Below are 15659 nucleotides of genomic sequence, written 5' to 3'. Positions count from 1 at the left end.
GGGGAGCTTTGTGTGCAAAGTTTGTTGCTGTAAACAAAGAACACCTGATTCTTGAAAGTGAAAATTGCTGGGGACTAAATCCTTTGTAAGAAAAACTATTAAAATGGTTCTCTCTCTAACAGGATGGTCTTTGGTTGTGTGAGAAGACATGTGAGAGTGGCATGCTGTCTTCCCCCCAGTACTCTCCCCAGGAACTGAAAGAGCTGTGGAGATTAAAGGAACTGTGTGGAGATCCATGTAGATGTGAGGAAAGATGATGGACTTGCCTTGGAAAACAGGGTAGTGTATAATGATCATGGAAAAGTGTATATTTTGATTTATTCCTGGAACAATAAGAAATATTAAGGTACCTTTTAATGCTGGGTTTCAGCTTAAGCATAATAATATTTGCACATCCCTTTTGATAACTAGAAGTGGACTGATACTATTCATTTTCTATAGTATAGATTGATCTGAAAAAAACCAAAATGTTTAAGATAAAAAAATTTCCTTTTTATATAAAGGTAAAGACCTACTTGTAATTAATAAATGCACTTAAGAATGCCAACTAGCCTGTCTTTTGTAAATTAAAGAATTACTGATTTAACTCAGTATAGAGCAGTACCAGGATCCAGTGGAGAGCTGTGCTCAGCACCAGGGCATCTGGTAAGTCTTGCTGCAGCAGGTTCTGTGCTGTCTAAAGGGTTGCCCTCATCTGTGCAGGGGCTGGGACAGCAATGGGGGTTAGGATTTACGCTTACTTTGTTTATACCATTGCCATTTTAGATAAAAACAGTATCAAAGTTTGCTTATACCAAATCTTCAAGTACTGCAAACTTAGGAGGGATTTCTGAGAACTCACTGTGTTATTAGATATGAATCTGAGGTTACATAAGGGAAAGTAAAGTAAGATTGATGACCAGCACACTAAAGAATGTAAAATAAGTAGCATTGCCTTGCAGTGTGCTGAGAACTTATTTATACTATGGTATGTTAACACTGTAGGGTAGAATAAAGGTCTGTCAGATTTTGACTTTAATAGTCTAAGGCTGTGTAGGTACTTCTAAAATTACTGCTGGGTTTCGTTTGCTTTAAGGTTGCTGGATGTAGGTGAAAACAAAGAGCAAGTAGCCTCTCAGTGCAGCACTAATCTTGTCTTGTAAGCAAAGAGATCACAACTTAACCCTGTACTTGGTTCAGTAAAACAAATTCTCACTGCTGCAGTGGGAAGGCAGAAGGGTTACCTTGAGTTTTATTTAATTGAAGCATTTAAGTACTATTTGGTATCTCTCAAGTAAGAGAAATGAGCAGATGCTTTCAGGGAGGCTGATGATTCAGTTGAGGAGCTGAAAGTACAGTTGTACAGCCCTGTGGTGCCACGTGTGAAACTCGTATTCGCCCATAGGTGTGTTCAGGCACAGGCTGTCCATACTCCCTGCGGCCACTTTGTCACTCTTCTTCAGTTCCTGTGTCGGCTTTTCCTTCAGTCTAGCAAAAGAGTCCCTTCTTACCACCGTACTAACACACAGTCTCCACTTTCTATTGAGTAAAACTGCAAAGACTTTAAGTCATTGTCTAGTTCAACTTCTTTTCCTTCCAGCTAGAATAAGAAAGGAGAAAAAAAAAACCCTATCAGACTTAAACTGAAATCCCTTCATGTAAGCCAAATACACATCAGGCAACTGCAGTCAGGGAGAATCTGTCATATTACAGGAATGAAATTAGGTCCTAAATTACAGCATGAAGACTGCCCTCCTGAAGTAAAATGAATTTCCTTAGGTAGTATTTTAGAACATGCTATTGACCTTTAGCGGCATGAAGTATTTTGTTGTTGAATTACCCATTTTTAACTTACTTTAGAACTTTCATAGGACAGTTTCAGTTCTGAACCAGGAATTTTAAATAGGCGATACAGCAGTCCTTTGACCTTCTGAATAGTCATAGACTCTGTCAAGGGGAAAGAAAGAAAAGTTATTAGAAAAATGCTGCTGCCACTGAGCTGTAGCTAAGTACCAGTGTTTCACTTGCTTATAGCAACAGTGAAAGGCTGTATTGCTGCTTCAGTTCTAACACTGCAATAACATCTTTGGTACCTGAAATCATAACTGCTAATATCAAATTGAAAATTCTTTTATCTGTGATGGATACAGCAGGATATGCTACTGCAGTTTAAGTGCTTTGATCCCATATACCAAATTAAAGTGTTACGGCTTCATAACTTACCATTTTTGAGTTTGTATTTCTCCATGCTAAACTAAGTGACCTTTGGGACACATACCAGTCAGGTTGTGACTACTTGCATCTGGCAACTGTTCCTTGAAGTTTTTGTTACCAGGAATTGGCTTTCCCAGCTCAAGTAAGTGAATGTCACTGTGGAACTAGTGCCATTCTTAGGAATGGTGTAATATTATTGGTCCCAAACAAATTGTCAGCAGAGTTGTTCATATAATGAAGTCAGTAACAGTAAGGGATATTTTTTGTAATGGATCTTGAATGAGTAGATATAGTTTGTTCCTGAGGCGATACCTGTGTTTGCAATAGATATGCTCAATATTTTGGTTGAACTTTCACTTCTTTTGAAGCTTTATCTAAAGGCACAGCAATAGAGAGTTATTCCTGTAATACCACGTTGTACTTAGACAAATATTTTTCTATCAAACATTTTGTAAAAGCTGTATCTATCTGATTTTATGCAACTTGTGATAATAAATGTGATTTTTATTTTAGAATAAAGCTTAAGTCTTTTCTCTCAGACTCTGTTCTGACACATCTTTCCAAAATATCAGCTTGATTTAGAACAGTCTTATTCATTCTAGTCTCATTACAGGCACGAAAACTTCAAAATACAAATTTGATAGAACTAGATTTCTAACTTAATGTGTTACATCCTAGACCTCATTATCTAGATCTGCAGATTACATAATTGCTTCTTAGGACTTCACGTTCTAGTTACTTGGTTAACACATCCACCAGATTTCATACCAGTTAATTAGCCTTTAATTGCCTCAAACGCATTAATGATGAAACCAGCAGCAGAGGTCATAAGACAAGCATCAACTTTCAATCTTCACACTGGACTGAAAGTAAGTATGAAGGCCAGAAGAACAGTGACTTTTTCAAACCATTACTACCTTTGACATTTCTTTATATGACAGAGGAAAGTCTTTAGCAGCTGACGAAGCCTGAGGCAGCTGCCATTCTTTAATACAGTTATTTGAAAAGGAGCTACAAAACAACTGCTTGAACACAAGCCAAGATTTCTTACCTGGTAGCTTTTTCTCTACTGGCTTCTGTTCAGGTTTCTCAGGACACTTAATTGTCAAAGCTTAAGGAAGAACGGTGAGGCATTAGTGAAAGAACAATAAGGCTGTTCTGGCAGAAGCACAGTCTTTCCAGTCTGTTTTTATTACAAATTGTTTCCCTTAGCTCAGACTGATCGTCTAAAAAAATTAGGATGTAGGCTGCATCTGAGCAGCTAAGATAGCATTTAGTCATTCTCTGAAAAATTTAAAGGAATTTTATTAAAATAATCAAATTTCTATTTATCTTTGGTAAATTAGGGAAAATATTTTAGAAGTGATTCCCTAATGCTTAAGATGTTTTTTTGGTCAAAAGGAGTATTTATGTAAAAATGCTTAATTTCTATTTTGGTTTTTTTTAAATAACCTGCAGTGGAATGGAAACTGCTTATTCAGTTTAAAACAGGCTTTTGGCCCTCAAAAGCACCATACAAATAGACTTTAAGGACATTATTAGCCCAATTCTTTTACAGAGATTAAAAGACTTATCCTTAAAAAAAGGTTTATATTACATATAGCCAACTAGATTCCTTGTTCTATTTAGTCTTCCACCTAAATGCTTTAGAATATAATGCCTTAAAATACAATTTTACTCATGGAGTGAAAAAAGGTTCTGTTCTTCTGTCATCTGGGAAGCACAGCTACATGACTTTGCAAGTCCAGGATATAACCTAGATTAAGTATGTTGACAGCCCCAAATACCTAAGCTACCCATATTTTTCTTGTCTGTCCTAAAGTTAACAAGTTATAAAAAAGATAATACCAGAAAACAGTGCAGCTGAGGTTAAAACTTCAGATGTTTTCTGTAAAGAAGCCATTCGCACATCAGAATGGAGTATCAATGACCTCTGTTCTTTATTGTCATAATTAATAAAATCATGTGGCTTGGGTTGAGGAGGAAATAGAGAGTACACAAAAGCAGGGATCTAGTCAAACTCACTGATACAGTTCAGGAAAGCAGAAATACAAACTGGAACTCTGTGACATCTCAAAGGCTTTTGAACCTTTTGTCCTCCATATACACCCTGGAAACACTAGCTTATAAAATATTCTAAATGCAGAAAGAACAACTTTGACCATTTCTGGCCTCTTACTCAGAAGCTGGTTTTTCAGAGTTAAAGGCTGTCGTCCCTTCAGTTCTCCTTCTTCAGGTGCACCATATTCTGTGTGAAGAAAAGTGCATGTAGACGTGAACCCTTCAAGACTAAAACACAAGAGAAGACCTAAGAGGACTGTGGTGTATGATTAGGCATGAGCCTGCTGCCTCAGTTCCCTCAGCACAGAAAGTGCTGGGGTCCTGCAGCACACAGTGCTGCAGACATGAGCCTTGATCAACTGCCAGAGCATTCGGGACATGGAGGTGCTGCTTAACATTCTCACTTTAAAAAAGCTGCAGGGGAAGAGAGCTACTGCATGCTCACCAACAGTGATGGGGCAGATGTTCACAGGTGTGGGGATCTCTGAGGCAGTGAGCCCAAGATCCTGAGGCACAGTGCCCTGAAGTGCTGTGCAGTGCTGGGCAGCTGCCCCACAGGAGCTAAAGCCACTCACACACAGGCCTGCCAATGCGTGGGCTTTCCTAAGGCTGTAGCAGCACATGGAAAAAGCATCAAGGGGAAGAGAAGCTGAAGACAGACCAAACCGGTGCTGCCACAGTGCCAAAATTGAGGAAATGCTACTTTTACTATACTTGTACTTACTAAGACAGAGTGATGGGTATCTGGGATGGGCAGCAAGAAATTCTTCGCTTGGTTTGTTTTTCTCTGGGTCCCAATGTCCACCAGCTTCTAACCAGTCGTTTCCAAATATTTTGCGATAATCAAGCTCTGCTCCTCTTCTTTCAGCAGGAAGGATCTGTACTGACACAGGAATGGCACATAATGTAATTGTATAACTTTCCAGAGAATAAAATCAAATTAATGACACTGACTCCTTGGTATTACTTGGTGTTCAGTGTGTTTAACGATACCAAGAATCTTACAAACCGTATCTCCAAATACTGACTGATCCGTATATTCAGTACAGTTTAGAGCCATTACAAATCCTACAACCCCTAAGTCTGTGCACTGACTGAGCCATAAATGAACATCTAAGCAAAGATTTTGCTGTATATGATGACACAAGGATGTTTTTTGTAGTTCTGTTCTTCTTTATGATAAACACTTGCTGAAAATTTGACTTGGTTTAGATAACGATATTTTCCTACTGTGGAAAGCAAATGTTGGTATTACTGTCACTGAAACAGATCCAACTATGCTGCTCTTTTTTTTTTAAGAGTATGGTTTTTGTTAACAGTCTTGCAACTTCAACACAACATGGGCACTTGAAAAAAAACTCCATTGACCCACCTTATCCTAGTCCCCACTGAGTTAACAATATTCACAAAGAAGGCTTGATCTTGTAGCCTTACCAGCTGTCCCACTGATGTGGGTGATGAACATTGGCATTTTACTTTTCCTGCATGCAAAAAACCAGTAACCTTAAAAGAAACTGAAGACAATTCCTCAGGCAGTGATTTAATGTTTTTCCCCAGACTCATGCAATTTGTTGAAATATCACATACCTCACAGTTGTTCAAAACCTCCAACTGACTTATCTTGGCAATAATTAGCTGTATCAGGGTCTCTGGGTTCTTCTCTCTGTCCATGAGAGGGTTATTGTTACACTGCAGAGACCGCAAACTTGGCAGTTTATCAAGCTCATTGATAGATGACCACTGAAATGGAAGGGAACAGTCTTTTGAGGAAACATAAAACATAACTTCATTTCAGAATAATGCATGGTAACATTGACTTTTCCTGTGCAATAAACATGACTGAAAATATTCTTTTGATCATCAGAACCAAGTACTTGGATTCTGTTCATTCACCTGAGGAAAGAACTGCACTACATTTAATTAAAAAAAGACAAAACAAAACAAGGAGCTAGTCAGAATTTCAGATCATTAGAATTATGAGGTAGCAGAGGGATATGGCTAGCTACCATAAACATGTTTAACTGACATGTTAGGAAATGTTTTTACACTTTTAAATTACGCCTCTCTGTTGATCAAAGTATTCAACAGTTATCTCAGAATCTTACAATCAGACAAAATTTTAAAAAGCGAACTGCAAGTTATTTTTAAACAAAGATACATGATTTTACAAAATGAGAAACTATCGCAATGTAACGTACCTGTGATATTTTATTGTCATTTATTGCAAGGCGTTTTAGTGAAGGAAACATTTTAGTCTTGCACCCTAGGAAAAACAGTAAATTACAAGACAACAGTGAAAACTTTAAATAAACCGAATTATAAAACTATAAATAAATCACTTTTTTTACATACCAAATCCAGCATCAGGAAAGTGTATAGAAGATATGCCAGTGTTTCTAAGTATTAGCTGTTCTAATCTGAAATTTAATAGATACGGTGATTACTGTATATGGCACAGGAAGTTTTTTTTTAAAGAAATACTACCTAATTTTTTTTTTTAATAAAGGCCTTTTGACATGGTGCATAATCACTGACAAATGAACAGCAGCCTCACAGAGAGTACCCAGATTTCAGCAGTGTTCAGGGAATAAAATTTTCAGTGAGTGAGTGCAACAATTTCAAGCTTTCAGAATGGCTCCTGGATTTAATGTGTGATTTAATGAATAAAATGTGTGATTTCAATAGCTTGTGGCTATTTACAATCATGGATGCCATTTTAGTGCTCAGTGAAAGATAATAAGTCTGCAAAGTAGCAAAATGTGGTAAAATAGTTTGTTTCGTAAGTATATAATGAAAACCTAATAAGACACAGTTTAAGAATGCGTTGTTATGCAGCAAAGTAGGATTATATTAAAATAGCTCAACTAAATAATGCAGTTACTCTCCTCAAGAGGGAAAAATGCCACTACTTCAAGATCTCATAAATCTTTCATGCAACATCAATACTATCATATTTCAGTCAACAAAGACTATGGAGATGAATATCCAGGACAAAGTATTTCCAGCAAATTTGTTTACAGCTACCTGGGGAGATGTGCTATTAGATGCAGTTGATTTCCATCCAGTAACTGGTTGTCTGAAAGGTCTAACAACTTCAGGGTCTTCAGGACATTCTCAGGCCTGATATATTGGAAAAAAAAACCAAACAGAAACACAGAACATTTAAAGTCATTGGCTAATGAAAACAGTAGTTTCCTAAGTATATAGTTGACTGCACATAATTGTGTACATTTATACATGTTTTGAAGTACATCACGTGAAGTTTGCATCAATTATTTTACAGTTATGTCACAGTGATGTGTTACAGGACTGTAACTTTATGTACAACATAACTTTGTGGTACATCACTCACCGATGATTGACTGACTTACGTTACTCACCTTTCCAAAACTGTAATACTATTAGAAGAAAGGTACAACTCTTCAAGTGCTGGCCATCCTTGAGCACAGAGAAGAACCTGAGAACAAAACTTTATTTAATATACAAAAATTGGGAAAAAATATTCCAGAAATTATATTTTATGCAAATTTGCTCTAAACGTGATCAGAACAAGCTGTAGCTCTCAAAAACAGAGAAACAATTATTAAAGATTTCCTAGTCTTCCCTTTTGTCCAGATGGTTCTCCAGCCTGAACATACCGACACAGATGATATCAAAAGGTTTCTGCGGTCACAGGACTTACAGTCCCAGGCTTGAGGCTGCCCTTGCAGCTGAGACTCTGTGACCTGGAGATGGAGTGAATTTCATTCAGTGGGCTGGAGTGACCAGGTTTTCCCTATGACTAGGTGAGGAGATGGCAGTACAAACTCTGTGTACAGCATAAAACAGTCTTGTATGCAATTGTAAAAGTGTCAAAATGTTCAGTTTTAGCACATGGAATTCCATAAGCACCAGAATTGACAGCTTTTCTACGGATTTGTACCTGCATGAGAAAAATTATTCTTTTCAGTGAGTTTCTTCTGGTGTGTATTCTCCAGAGTCAAATTAGGTATGAGCTCATCCTGCTACTCCTCCCCTGGTTAGGAAACTTAAAAGGGCTCTTTCATCCATTTACATTCCTATTTGCTGCGAATTTGGACGTAATAAATTATTTTTAAGCCCCTCACCTCTTTGCAATATGTGATTGTGGCTGACTAGCAGATTCAGAGTTTTTGAGATGCAAGAACATAGACATAAAGATGCACAGTGCAATCACCTAAAGCTTACAGGAGGTTACAAAGGTTACAAAAAGTGAAGTTCACAGATCTGGACAATCCAATTAAATTTGTTATGTTTATAGTTAACCCATTCTCCTACAAATGTCTACTGCCCTTGGCCATTAGAGCTGTATGAAGTCATACAGTTGGATGTATATATAACTGTCTCATTATATTTACAACACAAAGTGTTAACACTGAGATCTCTTCAAGAGGCAGCATGTGACTTGGGGCTCAACTGCTTCACACCCAAAAATATGAAACATCATCCTGCTGCCATATCTGCAACACAAAAACTTACAAATTCAGATAAAATGACTTTTCCTTCTCCAAAGCAAGAGCAGGAAACACCAATATTTTATCTCTCTAATGTGGATAGTGTTTCTCTATATCAACAAGACAGACCTCAATACTGGTAGTGAAGAAGCATGACAAAAAACCTGTAGATTCAAGAGAAATGAGATGCATGTTCACCAACAGAGAACCTTTGGGGGATTCTTCAAAAACCATCCTGTGTTGTGATGGATGGATGGAATATAAAAACTGCACAAAACTGAAGTAAAAGAAGATTTTTCCATAGATTGACCAAATGATTAGAAAATTGCCAAAACCAAATGACAGGTCACATCACAATTCTAAGAAACTCAACTTGCCCAATTTTCAGCTTCCACAGAAACAAAAGTTCACAGATCTGACACTGAATTAACACTCAGGAAAGACTGGAGGCTTATTGTGGAGAGCTGGTGGGGAGGCTGTAACAAATAGCCAGTGGAGTAGCCACTGATCAACAAAAACAGAAAAGTGGAAATGCAAGACCTATTACAAAAGAAATAAAGATGACAGGAAACAAGTGTCTCCGTAAGTCCGTAATGCTCCTGTATTTTTAGTCTCTTTATCCCAGGAAGAAAAAAATATAAATGGGAAAGGTACAAAGAAGCTAAACAAAAATCAAAGTTATGAAACAGAGAATAGTTGTTCTTAATTACTGCCATATAAAAGATTGGGACTTATTAAATGAAATTTTTAAGCAGCAATATCAAAACCCAAAAAGGGTTAAGTTGAATGTTAAATCATGTGGATAGCAAAATTTTCAAGTGGGTTCTTAATACAGTTAGATAAATCATGAAACAACAAATCCACAAAGATTAATTAGAGATACATAATCTCAAACTCATAAAAACACACAATTCCAGATTACAAGAAGCTCTTACCATATGCTTACCCTTTGCCTAGAATTTTTCCCAACTACCTGCTACTTGCTAGTGTCAGAAACATGATCCTGCACTTCTGTTCTAACCCAGATTTTTCTTTTACCCTGTATAATAGTAGATTATATTATGAATGTAAGATCTTAGTTTGAAAACTGAATGACAAATATAACATTATTTAAATCCTGAATAAGAAAAAATGGTTTTAGAACCATAAATATGAATTCTTTACACTCAAATGCATAAATTCCATTTCTAAGTCAGTGGTTGCTAACTTTAGGATATTTTACAGGAGATTTTTCCTTCTTGAAGATTATATGTTATGTTTTGAACAATCAATTAACAATTATATAGTAATAAACTCTTTTACTGGTATAGAAATCTCAGATGTATTTAGATATATGCAAATAACACACTAATGAAAGAACTTTTTTGAAAACTGATGTTCAAGGCATGTAAATGTGGAGGTATGTATAATTGCATAACAGTTAAGCATATCCAAAAACAAATCTTCTCTTTTAAGGAGAATATCATATATTCTTACATATGACAGTAAGCTATTTTGAAATGCTGTTCACCATTAAATTGTTTTAGTTTTAATTAAAACATTTCTAGGACTTTTAGACTTTGCTTATATTCCCATTGACAATCAGTGTATATCTTCTCTTTTTCCTGGATTACATTCATTATTATTTTCCATTTTTGACTTTTCAAGTAACTCTCCTTAGAGCTTAAGCACTAACATTTTCAAGTGCTTTGTTCACAGAGTATTGATGTCAAGTAGTTCCCTTTATTTTTTCCCTTTTGTTTGACTACCCTGAAACAGCACTTTTAGGCACGGGCTTATGTCTCCCAGCTTATAAGGGAATGAATTGGAATAAATTTCAAATTTATAAAAGAGATTTCTGAACCAAAAATGTCTTTACAGCAATGATGAATCGTCAGCTAGAGCAGAGTTTCAACAAAAAATGCAAAAACTACATAATTTTAAATTGCTCTGACTAAGCTGAGGCTTCTCTCTGAAATTTAGTTATCCCTAGAGAAGTCTGATCTGCCTTCAGCAATGGCTCCAACCAGCCTTTTGGTCACCTGGGAGGGAGGAAAGCTGCTGGCAGCAGCTTTCACATTATAAACAGTACAATGCACTGATTTACTGTGATGAGCACTAGATGGCATTTAAAGTGTTTGTAGCCACTTAGTTCTTCCATTCACTTCACCCTTCATATTGCCACTGTTATGGAAGGATTATCAGCTGTCCTACTATAAACCCCGTGGATGGTTTAAGAGCTCAGTGAACGGACACTAAACAAAAATATAGCAGTGACCGTCTTCAAGCCCTGCTGCAAGACAGGAGAATGAAGAAGCTTCTTGCTACTCAAACCCCACTTTTACTGGATAGTGACTGGCAGCCAAAATATGAAAATTCATGTCATTTTACAATGCAGAACAACAAAAACTGCCCCTGACAAAACTAAATAATAGTCTGGAACTTACAAGCCTTTATAAGTAACGTGACACTACTGAGATGCAATTCCTAAGCCCCATCTCTGAAAAAAGGCCCACTGCTAACATATTTGACAACCAGACTTCATTCTTAATCATATCAGGGGAGAATAATTTAAATGTTTGCATGTTTCAGCACCTGAAAGGCAGAGCTTTGTTTATTCTGTGCTCTGTGTTGCACACAACCAGGCATCAGGTATTTCAAGAACCATCAGTATGTGCAAAGATACTAAGCCAATCTCCTGTTGATGCAAAGTGATGCCAAAACAAGTATTTCTTGTCATATTGATGTATTCTCTTTTCATTTGCCTTTGTTCTGTTGCACGCATAAAAGTACAGATAACCTTCAATAGCTACAAGGAATCAAAAAGTTTTCATTTAGACAATTATACTCCAACTGCTTTATCTTGACTTGGCAGTTTACAGATGTAACTAACTACATAACTAATACAATTACCCCACAGCACCTTTTCTAAGGATGATTACATTTCAGTAGAATAATATAGTGCTTAAATGTTTATTGTGCTTCCGTTGCCTCAAAAACCTAATGATATTAAATAAAAACAAACCCAGGAAAGGTTATTACCTCTGTCCATGTTATTTCAGTTTGATTAAGTGCCAGAATCTTCAAATTTGAAAATGCACTGGATATAGAAGCTGATGTAGATGGAAATTTCATTTTGTTTTCACTATATAAAAAGAATAATTATTTGCATAATGAATAATTGCATTTATTTAAGTCACTAGTCTGGAATTACATACTAAAGAGAAAAACAGTTTACACCAAAAAAAATTTAAAAATCACTGCTAAGATGTCATAGATTTTAAAATATAATAAAATATACTTCTAGCTACATTCAACTGTACTCTTTCCTAGTTTACTTTTCTACTTCAGGAATGCATATTTATTCATCTGTAGTCTCTTTCTCTCCTTTTTTTCCCCTAAGTTTTGAACATGAAAAGGATGTTTTTCATTAATATTAAATGAAACAAAGTGAGATTTTTGGAATCTAACTCCTTAGTGTCAACTGAAAATAAAGAGCCTACATGACTATCCAGATGCCAGTAAAACAAAAGTATGTAAAATCCACTCTCAATAGCAAAGTATCACTACAAAAAAAAAAAAGATAAAAAAGATTCTCAAATCTGCAGTCTTCAAATAATTTTTCATTACTCACCCCTAAACAGAGCTTTTTTTCTAAAGTCTAATCCACCTGCTTGTTCTCATAAAAATCTCTCAGTGTAGTTCATACTTATGGGTTAAATTTCTACATAGAGAGCTGGTAGATGGTTTATCACTTTTATTCTTCCAACATTCCATGTACAAAAAAAAAAATCAGTCACAGACTTACCTTCTAAAGGTCTTTCTTTTTTAAACAAACAGAAGGTCAAAACAATAAAAAACTAATTCAGACTGTGTCAGTTTGTAGTTGTAAGCATCAGATTCCAGCATCAATCTCATTTTTTTTTCTATTTCTTTTCACAAATAACTTCTGAAAACCATTCAGTCTAACCTACACTTCTCAGTAATGAAAAACTGAAAAAAATATTCTGGGTGAATTAAAATAAATTCTCTGTATTCTCATGCATGCTGATAACAATAAATCATGATATGCTCTAGTAAAATTAGATTTACAAATAGCACTCAGGTTGCAAACAGCTGTTCAGTGCTAAATATCAAAGAAAATGGAACACCTCATTTTTGCAATGTTAACTATAAAAATAAATAAAAAAACCTGGTGGTTTAGGCTGCTACCTATTTACAGACTTTAATCCATTGTGTTAGCTCATATCAGAAAATTATTCTGCCATGCATCAGTTACGGTGCATAGGAGTATACTAGAAATGTTCTTTATTTTGAAATTATGTTCTGAATTCTTTCTTGTTTTGATAGAATTGCAGCTTTATTTAACAACAGCCTCCCTCCTTTTCCAGTGTCATCACTGTACAAGAGATTTCCCCCTAGATCTGTCACCATGATCCCCAGTTCTTATCAGCATCATTTTAGGACAGAAAGGGGCTGGGGTTTGGGATACTTGACATTTGGTTAAAGCATTACTTATATTTCAGTTTAGTGTCAGGACACTTGGTAAACATCATTCTTAAACAAAAGTGGGCCTAAGTAAAGACTTGCCTGGGCAGTCAGAATATATCAACAATAATAAAAAACAGAGATAAAGTATTAGGAGTTTAAAGAAAATGAAAATATATTTACTTTACAGTTTTTCTATGCAGAAAAAAATTTCTAAAAATTCTCATGAAAAAAAACCAAACAGGTTTGCAAACCCAGAAGGCAAACAGACAGCTACTGCTAAACCTGATTAAAAAACACTAAGCAAGATGTTTAAGAGGTAAGGATGTGTTACTAGAGCTTCCTCAGGCTAATTTTACAAAACTCCAGTCAACATTCATCTGTCCCAAACACTCCTCCAGAACTTAGTTTTACATAGATGCTGAACTCCTAGAGTTCTAGTCTTTTCTTGAAAAGAGATGTGTACAAATATATTTAGAAAGCTAAACCCTAAGCCTCTTGTTTTTTGTCCCTGTCCCAAAGGAAGAGAAACCCAAATATGAATATTTATACCTGACATTAAGTGTTTCCAGATTCTGAACTTGAGAAGCAATATCTATTACTGTCTCCCAAGACGATATCAAATTTTTTGATAGGTTTATATGCCTCATATCTGAAATGTCATGTTAAGAAAAAGAAACTTATCTCAAATCTGAACTTCCTTTTTCAGAAATTAGATTTAGGGTTTGGTTTTGAATAAAATAAACAGAAATAGATTACACTTGTTTGGACTAAGAGATACTACTGCTCAGTTACAGCAAATTTTATTTTGATTTGTGGTATGGACATGACTTACAGTTTTATAAAATAGCTTAACTTTTCAAATCCTAAAATAGATTAATTTCTATACTGACAAGAACTCTTACCAGTCCTTTCAAATGAACAAATAATACCTTTTCTGTATTTCTGCAACATTGTCACAACACACAGCATACTGAACATATTATTTGTTATATATTGGAAATCTCTGGTGTCTACAGAACATATCAGTTGTACTTTTATGGAGTTATCTATTCTAGGGTTAAATTTAAAAAAAAATAAATTGCTGAAGCCTTTTGAAATTGCAGTCACAGTAGCAATCTATGACAATACTTGTATTTTTATCCACAATTTGCATTTCCTCTCAAAAACTGTAGGCATCTACTTTTTAACCCTGTAACTATTGCATTAAACTTCTAAATATAAACTACAGTTTCAATCATTTTTTAATAAAAGGATACAAGTATCATTCATTGAAGTGAACCCTTGGAATGCTAAAGTATATACTTTACTTGTGGTATCATGCAATGTAGCAAAAAAGGATACTGGTACACGTTCTGCTGATTTCCTCTGTCTGACCAGCATGGCTCACTGCACACTCACGCACCGAGATATCTACCAGTTTGTTCAGTTGTCTAAATGAGAAAGAACATCCTATTAATTAATCTTCAAACAGAAACAAGTGTGTATAAATACCTGTATAAATAACATCCTTTTTATACATACCCTCTCCTTTGGAATCAGCATTGTGGAGATTGCTACATTGCAGTGTCATTCTTAATTGAACATCTCTGGTTTTTGCCTTGACATTGCTACTATAAAATAGGTCTGGTTGAACCACAATTCCCACCCCTCCACACTCCCCCCAAAAACCCTTATCCAACTGAAAAAAAGAGTGATAAAACAGATTAAATATAGCTATGCAAATTGGAATTTAATTAGAGGTTCCAAGTTAAACAGGTTTCTTGCAATACTTTTTGCAAGAGGTTCTGAGTAATTTGTGCATCCTTTGTAACACTTAGCAAATAATTTAAAAAAAATGTATTTTTGACTGCTTAGTATGTTCTGGGAGACAAAGGGAGAATAATTGTGGAATATCAGCTCAGAAGTAGACTGCCACCTACTGAACTAATACATCTCTACTGCTAGAGGCCAATAAAACTGCAATTTACTACACATCATTAATTTACTTCCTTTCTTACCCTTCCAGGTACATGAACGCGACATGAACTGACTGAAAGAGTTCTTCACTAGCAGTACAGTGACTTTCTGCCTTCCCTCTCTTAGTTACAAAGTCATTAGAGATACGAGTAAACAAAGATTAAATAATACTGTATAATATTAAGAAAACATTTAAATACATCTATTTAAAAAGGACCGCACGTGTGTATGATAATTGCCAATATCATGATATCTGTCATTCCTCCCCAGATATCTTCACCTTCTACTTTATGAAATCAAAATGAGGATTGCAAGTACTCAAGCATGACATAATCCCAGTTCCTATCTGTAAAACCTGTAAATTATGAAGCCACAATAGGAAGATTTCTTGTCTCTTCCACCATAGTGTAGTTTGGCTTACTTTTAGACATATGACAATATTATATGCATGGCAGTCAGCTTCCTTTTCTTTCAGTTGAAATACTACTTGACTAATCAATCACTAAT

At 35.6% G+C, this 15659-nt stretch overlaps 2 protein-coding genes across 7 annotated transcripts in view; one reads left to right on the top strand and one right to left on the bottom strand.

The window, feature by feature from the left end:
• Positions 1-15368, top strand: part of B3GALNT2 (beta-1,3-N-acetylgalactosaminyltransferase 2) — a 44771-nt gene extending 29403 nt beyond the window's left edge. For 3 of the 4 annotated variants that reach the window (XM_027657372.1, XM_027657374.1, XM_027657375.1), the window contains exon 12: positions 123-2726. In XM_027657372.1, coding sequence (XP_027513173.1) covers positions 123-257 — 135 coding nt within the window. In that variant the 3' untranslated portion in view covers positions 258-2726. Of the gene's footprint in view, positions 1-122; positions 2727-15201 lie in introns of those variants that run through there. The other variant, XM_027657373.1, reaches the window with a different exon arrangement.
• The window catches only part of TBCE (tubulin folding cofactor E), a 51504-nt gene continuing 37043 nt past the window's right edge, over positions 1199-15659 (bottom strand). For all 3 annotated transcript variants that reach the window (XM_027657370.1, XM_027657371.1, XM_027657369.1), the window contains exons 5-17: positions 14538-14626; positions 13746-13845; positions 11748-11850; positions 7635-7711; positions 7279-7374; positions 6607-6671; positions 6453-6517; positions 5842-5994; positions 4979-5132; positions 4373-4441; positions 3245-3304; positions 1835-1926; positions 1199-1579 (exon numbers count right to left, since the gene is read on the bottom strand). In XM_027657370.1, coding sequence (XP_027513171.1) covers positions 1487-1579; positions 1835-1926; positions 3245-3304; positions 4373-4441; positions 4979-5132; positions 5842-5994; positions 6453-6517; positions 6607-6671; positions 7279-7374; positions 7635-7711; positions 11748-11850; positions 13746-13845; positions 14538-14626 — 1216 coding nt within the window. In that variant the 3' untranslated portion in view covers positions 1199-1486. The remainder of the gene's footprint in view (positions 1580-1834; positions 1927-3244; positions 3305-4372; positions 4442-4978; positions 5133-5841; positions 5995-6452; positions 6518-6606; positions 6672-7278; positions 7375-7634; positions 7712-11747; positions 11851-13745; positions 13846-14537; positions 14627-15659) is intronic.

Source organism: Corapipo altera, unplaced genomic scaffold, assembly GCF_003945725.1.
Source record: "Corapipo altera isolate COAL_440 unplaced genomic scaffold, ASM394572v1 2c, whole genome shotgun sequence".
Lineage (NCBI taxonomy): Eukaryota > Metazoa > Chordata > Aves > Passeriformes > Pipridae > Corapipo > Corapipo altera.
Note: the sequence above shows the minus strand (reverse complement) of the source record. Positions and strands in the feature narration are given on the sequence as shown.